Source organism: Phacochoerus africanus, chromosome 13, assembly GCF_016906955.1.
Source record: "Phacochoerus africanus isolate WHEZ1 chromosome 13, ROS_Pafr_v1, whole genome shotgun sequence".
Lineage (NCBI taxonomy): Eukaryota > Metazoa > Chordata > Mammalia > Artiodactyla > Suidae > Phacochoerus > Phacochoerus africanus.
The window spans coordinates 8,858,370-8,871,590 of record NC_062556.1 but is presented as its reverse complement, the minus strand read 5'-3'; the positions used below and the strand labels follow the sequence as shown (position 1 = coordinate 8,871,590).

The 13,221-nt window shown below is 40.2% G+C and overlaps 1 protein-coding gene across 4 annotated transcripts in view; it reads left to right on the top strand.

Annotated features, from left to right (window-relative positions):
- N4BP2L1 (NEDD4 binding protein 2 like 1) overlaps window positions 1–13,221 on the top strand; it is a 30,086-nt gene that overhangs the window by 14,668 nt on the left and 2,197 nt on the right. Inside the window, exons 2-5 of one of the 4 annotated variants that reach the window (XM_047755902.1) lie at window positions 5,620–5,747; window positions 6,339–6,427; window positions 8,664–8,740; window positions 10,162–11,628. In XM_047755902.1, coding sequence (XP_047611858.1) covers window positions 5,620–5,747; window positions 6,339–6,427; window positions 8,664–8,740; window positions 10,162–10,420 — 553 coding nt within the window. In that variant the 3' untranslated portion in view covers window positions 10,421–11,628. Of the gene's footprint in view, window positions 1–5,619; window positions 5,748–6,338; window positions 6,428–8,663; window positions 8,741–8,789; window positions 8,859–10,161; window positions 11,629–13,221 lie in introns of those variants that run through there. The other 3 variants (XM_047755903.1, XM_047755905.1, XM_047755904.1) reach the window with 3 other exon arrangements.

The window sequence follows — 13,221 nt, the reverse complement described above, 5'->3', positions numbered from 1 at the left end:
AGCTGCAGTGTGGGTCGCAACTGTGGCTCAGATCTGACCCCTCACACAAGAACTCCATGTGCTGCAGGGTGGCAAAAAACAACAACAACAAAAAAAACGCCTAACAACCCATATGTGAGGAGTTCCCTTGTGGCACAGCGGGTTAAGGATCCAGTGTTGTCACTGCAGCAGCTTAGGTCACTGCTGGGAACTTCCACATGTCTCAGGTGCGGCCAAAAAAAAAAAAGAAAAGAAAAAATACATATGCAAGAGACATAAAATAAATAAATGAGGCAAAATGTTAACTGTAGATGAAGGGTAAGTGGTGTTCATTGCATTATTCTTTCAACTCATTTTTTAAAGTTTGAACATTTTCTAAATATAAAAGGTTGTAGGGGAAAATTTAAGGTGGAAATAAAAAGAGGGAAGCGTATGGAATAAATGAGACTTATTTATTGGATATGGCAACCAAATACAATGTATGGATTTTGTTTGGCTCTTGATTCAAATGAACCAAATGTAGGAATATATTTATGAGACGATCAGAGAAATATGAAAACTGATGAGGTATTTGGTGAAATGAAGTATGAAGCAGATGAACAAAACTGGCCCCGTGATGCTAATTGTTAAAGCTGGACCGTGAGTACATGGAGAACAATTATATTATTCTGTCTACTTTAGCATGTTGGAAATTTTCTCTTATAAAAAGTTAGGAGTACAACTCAAAATTACATATTAATGTTGGACTTTGTCAGTCAGTGACTGATAGATATGTATTTCCATGGTTCTCTATTATTAAATAAAAGGATTTCATGGTCATTTTCTTGTGGTGCAGTGGGTTAAGGTTCAGTGGCTTTGGTCACTGCTGTGCGGGAGTTTTGATCCCTGGCCCGGGAACTTCCACATGCTGTGGGCACCCCCCCCCCCCCAAAAAAAAAGTCCACAAAAGAGTGATAAGTGGTGAAATCAAAATTAGAACCTGAGTTTCTCTCATAGTAATGGTTTCAAGTGAATTTGAGGGGAGCTATGGAGGTGAAGATTATGTGGAAGTAATTGTCTATTTTTTCTCTTTTATTTTCATTTTCAATTTCCCTAATGCACGAGGCTCCTGACCACCATAAAGGAAGCTAGAGCTGGGGCATTATCCTCATCACTTCTGAATCTGATGGAATGGTATTTATTGCTTCCACTTAAATTTGAGACTCTCAAGATTGTTTGATCAGTTCTTCATTTAGCAAGGAGAGCTTTTATTGTCTTGCATTTTCAAGAGGTTCCATAGCCGCCAGTGCCAAAAAATTTAACATTCAGGTGAAGATAAAACAAGTTTTGAAGGAAAGATCCTTCAGATCATGAAGAATCTCCTCCTTCCTCCACTGCCCCATATTCCATTAGAATTGTCAAGGTGGGGAGTTCTCTTCATGGCTCATCAGTTAACGAACCTATTATCCATGAGGATGCAGATTCGATCCCTGGCCTCGCTCAGTGGGTGAAGGATCTGGCATTGCTGTGAGCTGTGGTGTAGGTCACAGATGAAGCTTGGATCCTGCGTTGCTGTGGCTGTGGTGTAGGCTGGCAGCTATAGCTCCGCTTCAATCCCTAGCCTGGGAACTTCCATATGCCATGGGTGTGGCCCTAAAAAACAAAACAAAACAAAACAAACACAAAAAGAATGGTCAAGGTGAAAAACACTCATATCTAACTGCCTATTTCTAGGAGGCCCGCATAGGCTCTAGTTACATGTGTCTGGGGAAGAGATGGGCAAGTGGTTTAGCCCCGTGGTGGTCCTGAACAATTTAAGGCAAAATTTTATAACCAGGGAGGGCAATAGTTTCTTTGCTGTGTTTTGTTGTTGCTTTCTAGAAAGGAATAAGATTCAAATAAAATGTGAATTGAACACATGCCTTAAAGGTTTTTTTTTTTAAAGGAAACAGTATTAACTTCCAATAGACAGTATAAACCATAAAGAGGAAAACATGAGTAGATAAGGCTATGTCTATGAAAAGAAAAACTCAACTCTGAAAATGATAAAACACAACCAAACTTGTAAGTGGCAGAGTTAATGGGAAAACAGATGAAACCAAGTTCTAGAAGGATTATCAAATCTGGGACAAAAAGAAAAAAAAAATCTTGGAAGTAATATTCAGAGTTGCTCAACTTAGTACACAAAAGATAATGTTGCACAATGTCATTCAAACTCTGAACATAGCTTTCATGGTTCAGACTAGATAATGTTGATAAAGATATATATATATATATATATTTTTTTTTTTTTTTTGTCTTTTCAGGGCTGTACCTGTGTCATATGGAATGTCCCGGGCTAGGAGTCGAATCTGAGCTGCAGCTGCTGGCCTACACACAGCCACAGCCACAGCCACAGCAACTCAGGATCTGAGCTGCTTCTGTGACCTACACCACAGTTCACGGCACCACCAGATCCTTAACCCACTGAGCGAGGCCAGGGATCAAACCTGTGTCCTCATGGATACTAGTCAGGTTTGTTACTGCTGAAACAAGGGGAACTCCATTGATGAAGATAAGTTTAAAACTGTATAACATTCAGAAATATAAAATACGCACACTTGAAAATGCAGTTAGTGTTGCCCTTGGATTTTCTCCCAAGGTGTTTTTTTAAAATAATTGTTTGCGTTGGAGGTTAATGTTTGGATTCATGCTTTAGGCTTTTCAGTTAGAGTATCTTTAAGGTCTACTCAGAGACATTTACATGGAAACTACGTGAATCTGTGTCCTCAGATCTGTATACTTTCAGCGTGTATGGTAGACTTAAAGTGGCCACATGTTCTTGGCCACCTCTCCAGTTACATACACGCTCCGGTGTAGTTTCCTAGGATGGCATGCGAGCAGACTCGGTTAGAAGATTTTATTTCCTTTGGTATTGCTGTGAATAAAACAACAGGACCTACATGTGTAGAGTGCCTTACCTCTTGGACAGTGTTTCCCTGTACCTCACCTCACCGGAACCTTACAAGAAGCTCTGTGTAATAGGTGGTGATTATTCTCTGTGTTTTCGGTCAGGAAAACAGAAGCTTAGGGAGAGTGGTCACAGAACTGAGCAGTAGAAGAGTCAAGAATGGAAGCCAAAGCTTTCAAGCAACTCGGGTGCTTACTTGTCATCCCCCCCTTCAGTGCCTTAAGCTCTCTCCTGATTAGAGATGGTTTTTCTCTTTTTTCTTTTTTTTCGTTTATTTTTATTATTAGTATTTAAATTAAAAAAAATTGTTATTAGAGATGATTTTTCTTGTTGGAGAAGAACAGATAAACTCTGCTTTCTCTTTACATTTCCTGCCCTGGTCATCATCCAACATTTTTTTTTCCTTCCGCTTTTAAATATCTTTTTATTCTGAGCATGGCCGTTTTGTCGTATCTCCTGTTTGTCCTGGTGAATTTGTGTGAAGTGAGGATTATGCTGGTGAGTGCCGCAGGGAGAAGGGAAAGAAACATATACTCATTGTGTCAGGTGCTGCCCAAAGCGCTTCCCCAAGTTATTAGGTCATCATCCTACCTTAGCAAGATGGGTGACCTTGTCCTCAGTTTTTGCAGAGGAGGGAAGGAGGCCTGGAGATTTACTCAGTTACTGTCTAGCGGTAGCCAGTACTAAACTGGCTAAAAAAGGCCGAATAAGGATTTCAAGTGGAAACATCTCTTTGAAGTTATTTTGTGCAGAACTTGATATGCATTTTTTTTTTTTGCTTTAAATGGGGGCTCTATGATGCTTTTTCTTCTTTTCTGTGATATTTTCATATTTAGAGAGTGATAGAAGTTTAGGAAGTCATGGGAAATATTGGGTATGCCTCTTTTTGTATCCTGCTATGGCTTTTATTTTTTTATTTATTTTTTGAAAGATTTCTAATTTTTTAAAGTAATGATTTTTATTTTTTCCATTATAGCTGGTTTACAGTGTTCTGTCAATTTTCTACTGTACAGCAGGGTGACCCAGTCACACATACATGTATACATTTTTTTCCTCACATTATCATGGTCTATCATAAGTGACTAGATATGTTTCCAGGGCTACACAGCAGGATCTCATTGCTTATCCATTCCAAAGGCAATAGTTTGCATCTATTAACCCCAAATTCCCAGTCCATCGCATTCCCTCCCCCGCCCCCTCCTTCTTGGCAACCCCAAGTCTGTTCTCCATGTCCAGGATTTTCTTTTCTCTGGAAAGGTTCATTTGTGCCGTATATTAGATTCCAGATACAATTGATGTCATGTGGTATTTGTCTTTCTTTTTTTTTTTTTTGAGGGAGTTTTATGGGTCTCCTTTACTTTTTTATTACTTAATGAATTTTATTACATTTATAGTTGTACAACAGTCATCGCAACCAAATTTTGTTGGTATTTGTCTTTCTCTTTATGACTTAGTTCACTTAGTATGAGAGTCTCTCGTTCCATCCATGTTGCTGCAAATGGCATTATTTTGTTCTTTTTTAATAGCTGAGTAGTATTCCCTTGTGTATGTATACCACATCTTCTTAATCCACTCATCTGTCGATGGACATTTAGTTTGTTTCCATGTCTTGGCTATTGTGAATAGAGCTGCAGTGAACATATAGATGCATGTGTCTTTTTCAAGGAAAGTTTTGTCCAAGAGTGGGATTGCTGGGTCATATGGTAGTTCTATGTATAGTTTTCTAAGGTACCTCCGTACTGTTTTCCATAGTGGTTGTACCTGCTATGTTTTTTTTTTTTTTTTCATTTTAAAAAAATTGTTATTTCCCCAATACAATTTTTTTTCTCCTATACAGCATGGTGACCCAGTTACACATACATGTATACATTCCTTTTCTCACATTACCATGCTTCATCATAAGTGTGACTAGACATAGTTCCAGTGCTACACAGCAAGATCTCATTGCTAATCCGTTCCAAAGGCAATAGTCTGCATCTATTAACACCAAGCTCCCTGTCCTTCCCACTCCCTCCCCCTCCCCCTTGGCAACCACAAGTCTATTCTCCAAGTCCATGATTTTCTTTTCTGTGGAAAAGTTCACTTGTGCTGTATATTAGATTCCAGATATAAGTGATATAATATGGTATTTGTCTTTTTCTTTCTGACTTACTGCTATGGTTTTTAAATTTAGTTTAGGTCACTGCTAAAATGTTACCTAGGAGCACACACACACATCACATTTATCTGCGTTTCATTCCTCTGCAAGAACTAGTTTCTCAGGAGAACAGAGCTCCAAGGCAAGGGGACCAGGACAGGTGAGGGGACGAAGGGAGGGGCTGCAGCACTGAGGCGTGGGTGCTGGAACTTCACAGGGGAACAGCAGGGAGGGGCTGTGCCCACAAAGAAAGGCTGTCGTCATACCCGCATCGTAGCCTCCAGACCTTCATCTAAAGTCAGTCCCAGTTGCTGCAGACATCAGTGCTGTCACCAGCACTTCTGGTGTTTCAAGAGTTGGGCAACACACCCAGTCCCCTCTCAGCCCTCTCCTGCCTCCTAGGAGTGATAACCTTCAGAAAGAATAAGAATCTGTCTTTTAAAACTGAATTTCAGCAGCTCAAAACCTGGTGGTCATTAACTTATTAACTGCTAAATGTTAGAGATGGAAGGAAGTGACTTCAGTTATGGCCATGCATACTCATAAAATAATCTCTTATTTCCCCACTTTCCAGACAATTGCAACACGACTTTCCCAGGGCCCTGATTTTCAGCACCGATGATTTTTTCTTCAGGGAAGATGGTGCCTATGAGTTCAATCCTGACTTCCTGGAGGAAGCTCATGAATGGAACCAGAAAAGAGGTGACAAATTACTTTCCGCACTCCTGGGAAATTCTACTGTGCATCTAGATTGTAGCTACTGCAAAATGAAAAAGTTTTGTGGAAGGAGGTTAATCTAAAGTTCTGCCAATTTTTTCCCCCGAAACAGAATGTCAGAGTATAACCTCCCTAGATTCCAGGAAAAAGAAAATTGTTTTTTTTGTTTTTTGTTTTTTTTTTTCTTTTGCCTTTTCTTGAGCCACTCCCGCAGCATATGGAGGTTCCCAGGCTAGGGGTCTAATCGGAGCTGTAGCCACTGGCCTACGTCACAGCCATAGCAACGGGGGATCCGAGCCGCGTCTGTGACCCGTACCACAGCTCATGGCAACGCCAGATCCTTAACCCACTGATTGAGGCCAGGAATCCAACCTGCAACCTCATGGTTCCTAGTCGGATGCGCTAACCACTGTGCCACGATGGGAACTCCAAAGAAAATTGTTGATGACAGGTTCTGAAATAGGTGGTGTTAAAGTTGCGTAATGAGGACACCCTGTAATAAGAATGACAAAATGTGGGGTACGCGCACCCTTCTCTGTTGCATGTTGTTCACTGATATATGACGTTGTGTTGCAGCGAGAAAAGCAATGAGGAATGGCATATCCCCCATTATTATTGATAATACCAACCTCCACGCCTGGGAAATGAAGCCCTATGCAGTCATGGTAGGAAGAAGTATCATTCCGAATTTTCAGTTATGGACATTTTGTGAGAAAGTTGAAGCATTTGTTCTTTCTTCTTTTCCTGATCTTCCATGACCTCATATCCATGAATAGTAGTTCTCTCAGGGAACAGGTAAAGAGGTTTTATTTTAGCGTTTCTCTGCTGTTTGAATGGCTGTACTCTGCTGAGATGCTAGTATCACCTCAGGGTACATTTTTAAAACAGTCTGAATTCTTGATAGCAATTCAGTCTTGGTTGTCTTCCTAAGGGCAGGCAGACATAGAAGCATCCCCTGAAAGTGGTGGTGAGATTTTGGATGAGGTGATGCTACCAGCAGAGCTGTAGATGATGTTCACGGGACAGATCTGACTTAGCTACTCCAGGGACTTAAGTCCTATGTGGTGCTGCCATGTGAGAGTTCCAGGGTGATGAATTTCCTAGTTTAAAAACAGATTTGGGATGAACACTGTAATAACCCTTTTAAGATATTAGAAGGCAACTATATAAACACCCATATAAATACGTAGCTGTCTGCTGTCAGAACAGTAAGACGAATAAAGCAGTGTGGACATTTTTTTCTTCCTTCCTCCCTTCCTTCCTTCCTTCTCCCCTCCCTTCCTCCCTTCCTTCCTTCCTTTTTCTTTCTTTATCTTTCTTTCTTTCTTTTTGCTTTTTAGGGCCACACCCTCAGCATATGGAAGTTGCCAGGCTAGGGGTCGAATTGGAGCTGCAGCTGCAGGCCTACACCACAGCCACTGCAACACCAGATCTGAGCCACGTCTGTGACCTACACCACAGCTCACGGCAACGCCAGATCTTTGACCCACTGAGCATGGCCGGGGATCAAACTGCATCCTCATGAATACTAGTTGGGTTTGTTTCCCCTGCACTACAATGGGAACTGCACATTTTTCTTTAATTTGGAAGTATGCCTGATCTGTTTCAGACATGTTTTATCTTTTTTGCTAATAATTTTTCATTCCTTATTGAGTGTAGAATGGAGAAAATATCCAGAATCAAAGAGGGGCAGGAGGAAGATAGCTGAGTATTCTCCCCATTTGGCTAATCGTCAAGTGACTATCTCTAAAACTGGGCTCATGGCAGTCTAGTTTTAGGCACCGTTTTTATAGTTTGGGCAAAGTGGCTTGCATAAGGTGCACTCTTCTCTCACTGTACTTTCATCCATTTTACTAGCTTTACTTTGGCCCAGACTGGGGGACTTTGGTAAATGTAGGAAAAAAAAATAAGCATCGGCTTTGGTTACTTTAGTTTATGGATCAAGCATCCACTTGGGAGAGAAATTAACAGGGCCATGAAGAGTCGAGTTAAGCACAACTCAGAACCAAGAGCCAGGGGTTAACTGAGGGTGGCTTAAGGGAAGTCATTTTACTTTTTATTTTTTTATTTTCTATTTTCTAGACAGTCACAGTCTTTTCCAGGCATCCGCAGCTATAAGTAAGACCCAGATATTAGGTATTTCCCACATAGGATATTTGATGTCCTTCCCAAGTTAGAAGTGTCCATCTAAAGAATGAAGAGGAAACCTTCCTATCGTTCTGTATTTCATTCTGTATTTTACAACACGATAAGCAGTAGTCATAATAGAAAGTTCAGTTTGAGATGGTGGTCAATTTATGACTGCAAATAATGTTTGATCTTTATATGGAAATAGTAGTAATTTTCTAAACTCAAGGACATCAGGCACAGTGAATTGAGCCAAACAGTATTAGATTAGCAGGGAGAACTACTTTTGGAGGGAAAAGTGTGTAAAGCACGTGAAAATCACTTTTATTTTCTAAGCTCTGTCCCTATGGCACTTTCATTTTTTACACCAGGGCACAAGGAATAGGCTAATGCATTTGACAGCAGTGAGTCTATGATAATCACATAATGGACCCTGAAAAACCGTTGGAGTTCATTGCTCATTCCTGTGGACAGGGTCTTTAAAACTAGTTCAGCTATCATCTTGTAAATGTCCAAAACAAGGAACCTTTATAATTTTCCAGTATAGTTGATAGAATTGACCAAAATTTATCATTGAGAACTGTAATATAATCTAAGAGTGACTAAGTATGGAAATGAACCAACTGTGTCTGTTAACATAAACTAAGGCATTGGATTACTGGTTAAACAAAAGGAATTTTAGGAAAGATTTATAGTAAATGTTTAATGGCAGCATAAACATTCCCAAACATACATACCATGTCTTCAATGTTTTATGTACTTTTGAAAAATCAGGCACTTGAAAATAACTATGAAGTTATATTCCGAGAACCTGACACTCGCTGGAAATTCAACGTTCAAGAGTTAGCAAGGTACTTCTTTGTTTTTCTAGTTCCTCATTATGTATCCTGCTGTTTTCAGGTATTTCAGACCGAACAAAAGAATCTTTTCAGGCTGGAATTGGACATGGTAGTTTTCAGGCCAGAAATGGTAATTCTTAGAAATTGATAACTTTGAAATTATTAATGTGAAGACTTGAGTTTGGGGTCAGTTGTCTAATATAATGCTAAATGCTAAATTTTGGCTTGGACTTGGTCCTTGAGAAGGACACATTTAACATTTTGCTAAAGCGCTTCTTCATTAATAAACATTCAAAGGCACTTATCTCTGCATGGGATTGCACTTGTGGTAGTGTTTTTGCTCTTAGGCTAAACGAGTATCTTTAGATGTTGAATAGTCTGTGGTTTATTTATGGTCTAGATGCTGCTTCTAATTTGTAAAGCAACAAATGTCCACATAATACCAACTTGTTGATGGAATGCATGGGTTCTGGTAGTCACTATCTGTGCTGTTTGATAATGTCAATGGCTTAACGTAACCAGTGAGAGAGATCAGAATTTTCTTTTTAGCAATAAGTCTAGTTCATCTTGTAGTTACAAGCAGATAGTGTTTCCTAAGAGATCTGTGGACCAACCAGACCCAAGAGAGTTGCCAGAGGTGGTTGTCAAAATTCTCGTTCATGGACCCATTTCATAGTTGGAATCTGTAGTAATTACATTTCAAAACTCCAAGCGATTCTTGTGTCCACTAGAATTGAAGACTATTGTTTTATTTATTTATTTTTTATTATTAATTTATTTATTTATGTCTTTTTGCCTTTTCTAGGGCCACTCCTTCGGCATATGGAGATTCCCAGGCTAGGGGTTTAATTGGAGCTGTAGCTACTGGCCTACGCCAGAGCCACTGCAACGCGGGATCTGAGCCACGTCTGCGACCTACACCACAGCTCACAGCAACGCCAGATCCTTAACCCACTGAACAAGGCCAGGGATCGAACCCACAACCTCATGGTTCCTAGTCGGATTTGTTAACCACTGAGCCACGACGGGATCTCCTGAAGACTATTGTTTTAATAAGCATCTAGAAGTATCTAGGACTGACATAATTAATTATAGATATATGCATGGCAAATTGGCAAACACATAATACAAATACTTCATGGTCAGCTCTCTTATGTCTTGAAGCCCAGAACTGGTATTTCCAGAAACAAAGCACTTCTGGAGCTCTTTGCTAGCCTCAGGGTAGTTTGAGGGTGTGCAGGGCAAGCATGGAACACAGAAGTGGAGCCTGAAAGATAACTGCTTAACGTGAAGTTACCCTTTTGTGAGAGTCCCCTCCTGAGAACAGGGAGTGCATATCTATGTAATCATACAGGACTTGTAAAATACAAGGCATTCATTTTGATGTGCCGCGTTAAATGACCCTTGGCGTTTTTTTGTTTTTTTCCATCCAGAAGAAACATTCATGGGGTCCCAAGAGAGAAAATCCACCGAATGAAAGAACGGTATGAACATGACGTTACGTTTCACAGTGTGCTGCGCGCGGAGAAACCAAGCAGAGCAAGCAGAAGCCAGGACAGGAACAACGCCGCTCCTTCCGATGGGGCAGGGTACTGGAACACCTATGCCGAGCTCCCAAACCGGAGGGCTCAGGGCGGCTTCTCTAATGAGAGCGCCTTTAACAGAAGGGGTGGTTTTCACCACGGCTATTAGAGGTCTATCCTACAGGCATTCAAGAGTTTCCTAAATCAGTTTTTACTTCCATTTTGGGTATTTATTCTTTGTTTAGTTGTAGTCAGAGCTCTATCCCATGTAAATAGTCAAAGCTGAAAGTTTTTGAGAAGTCATTACATCCCTCTTCAACAAGCATTTGTTAAAGGGATCCTATATGCATGGTCTGATGCTGGGAATTCTGATTTGATTAATCAGAGTTCCTTTCTCTAGGGAAAGAATTAATTTGAAAGTGAAACCTGAGAACATACCCAAGAACATAATCAGCCACATAGGTTCATTAATGAAGTGAAGTGTTTATAATATAAAGCTTCAGTACCGCTGTCTCTGAAGCAGTCTATTTTTTCAGGAAATTCATCTCTGTCAGGAAAGTTAGGAAGGTGGGGGAGAAGCAGGAGGCAGGAAAAATTTTAGTGCCACTGCTACTTTGCTCACCCATGTATCCAAAAATGTGAGATGTGTGGCTGTAATGATGATACTGATTTTCCTTCACAATGAATATGCCAGCAAGCATACATCTAGGGGAATATTGTCTTTCAAAGTAGATAGTTTGGGAAATTATTCCTTTACTTTAGCTATGTATCATTGTTAAAAATGTCTGTGAAAATCTTTCTTAATAGCTTTACAAGCTGCTGAGGAAAATCAGTGTCATTGTTTAAAGTCGCATCTTATGTTTTAACTACCACTTTATTGAACAGGGTTAAACCTGAATAATTTTGGCTGTTGAGCTAATGGTGTAAATAAAACAAGCCTGCCTTTATAAAACACCAATTTTTAAAATTAATAATTAAGCAGTTTTTAAAATTATGCCTATAAACCTGTGTATAATCAGTTGGCAGTCCCCAAATTTGGGGTGTACAAGGAATTAAGCAGCCCAGAATGTACATTACGTGGAGATACGGAAAAGTCATGCTTGACTTCAGATGAGCAGGGTTGGTGTTTTATGTGGCATTAAGGCAATGAAGTTCTACCACAATTCCTACACTAATACTGAATTTATGAATCCAAATTAAATCTCACTAGGTTGGAATCAGATTAATTTGGTGGGAGACCATGATAGATAAGACCAGTCGGGGTGAATGCTTTATTTCTTGTTGGCCAACAGCTTCTTTCTAATGTTTTGTGAAGTATTAAGTGTCCTATATAATGGTGCTTTTATGGTTATTAAAATTATATACGGTATTGCTTTATATGGATTTGTCATTGAATCTCATTGTTTCTTGGTTTAGGTATCAAATTCCTAATTAAATTCCACACAAGTTCTACCTATTATGAACCAGTTTTTCTGTATCATCAACCTACCAGTCTTCTTTAGTGAATAGGAGATAGAGAGCTTAAAAGCGACCTAGTATTTTACTTGCTTGTATAAATTATTTGATCTGCTCCATTAGAAAGATCGTATTAACATTCCACTGTCTAGTACTACGGAAATCTAGTCAGCATCTTGATGCAATGCATCTATAATTTTTTCATTAACATTTAAAATATTGGTGTCTCCTTTGAATAGCAAAGTTTGGCCAACAAAACTAAAATTTAGTAATTTGAATGGACCTAAGGTATAGTTTTGCTGAATTCTGTGTATCCAAGCTCATCACATAAAAATCTTCTCATCACCGTTCCTGCTGCGGTGCAGCAGAAACGAACTTGACCAGGAACCATGAGGTTGCGGGTTGGATCCTTGGCTTTGCCCGGTGGGTTAAGGATCTGGCATTGCTGTGAACTCCTGTGTAGGTCTCAGATGTGGCTTGGATCTGATGTGGCTGTGGCTGTGGCCTAGGCCAGTCGCTGTATCTTGGATTCGACCCCTAGCCTGGGAACCTCCATATGCCGCAAGTGCGGCCCTTAAAAGCAAAAAAAAAAAAAAAATCTTCCAATAATAATAATAACCCACATAACAATACTCCTGTTTTTCCAGACCCAGGTAGTCAGTGCGGTCATTTCAGAACTAGCTCAAACTGGATAGCTTGACTCCTTTAGGATGGTAGAGGTGGGAGTGTCAGAGTCCAGAATGGAATTCCTTTACTTTAATTCCAGACGGACGAGATTAGCGCATTCAGGGTGGTATGGCTGCAGACTATTTTAATTCTGTAGGAGCAGCTTCAAGGACCAGAACTCAAGCACTTCTGATTTACATCTGACTCTGCATAGGGCTTCTGGTTGGGCTGGGCTGAGCTGGGCTATTATTTTATTTTTTTGGCTGTGCCTGTGGCATATGGAAGTTCTCAGTTCAGGGATTGAACCTATGCCACAGCAGCTATTCAAGCCACTGCGGTGATAATGCTGGATCCTTAATACACTAAGCCACACGAGAACTCCTGATCCAGAGCTTTTGAAAGAGCTCAGAATAGTTTCCCAGTCTATTGGCCTGTTTTAGAAGCATAAAAATCAATTAAATGCTAACTTTATTCCACCTAGAAGTGATTTATATTTTTTTTTCTCTCAACTCCCATGGCTCCTGATTTATGTAATTTTTTGTCTTTTCTTAGGGCAGCACCTGTGGCACCTGGAGGTTTCCAGGCTAGGGATCTAATCGGAGCTGCAGCTGCCGGCCTATGCCACAGCAACGTGGGATCCGAGCCACGTCTGTGACTTACCACTGAGTGAGGCCAGGGGTTGAACCTGCATCCTCATGGATACTCGCTGGGTTTGTTACTGCTGAGCCACAACAGGAACTTCCTGATTTATGTAATTTTTTGAACACTCAACATTGACTTGTTTTGTGTATTAACATCTGCATCACTTGAAGAGCTGGTGTGGTGTTTTATGTACACAACAGGCTCTCA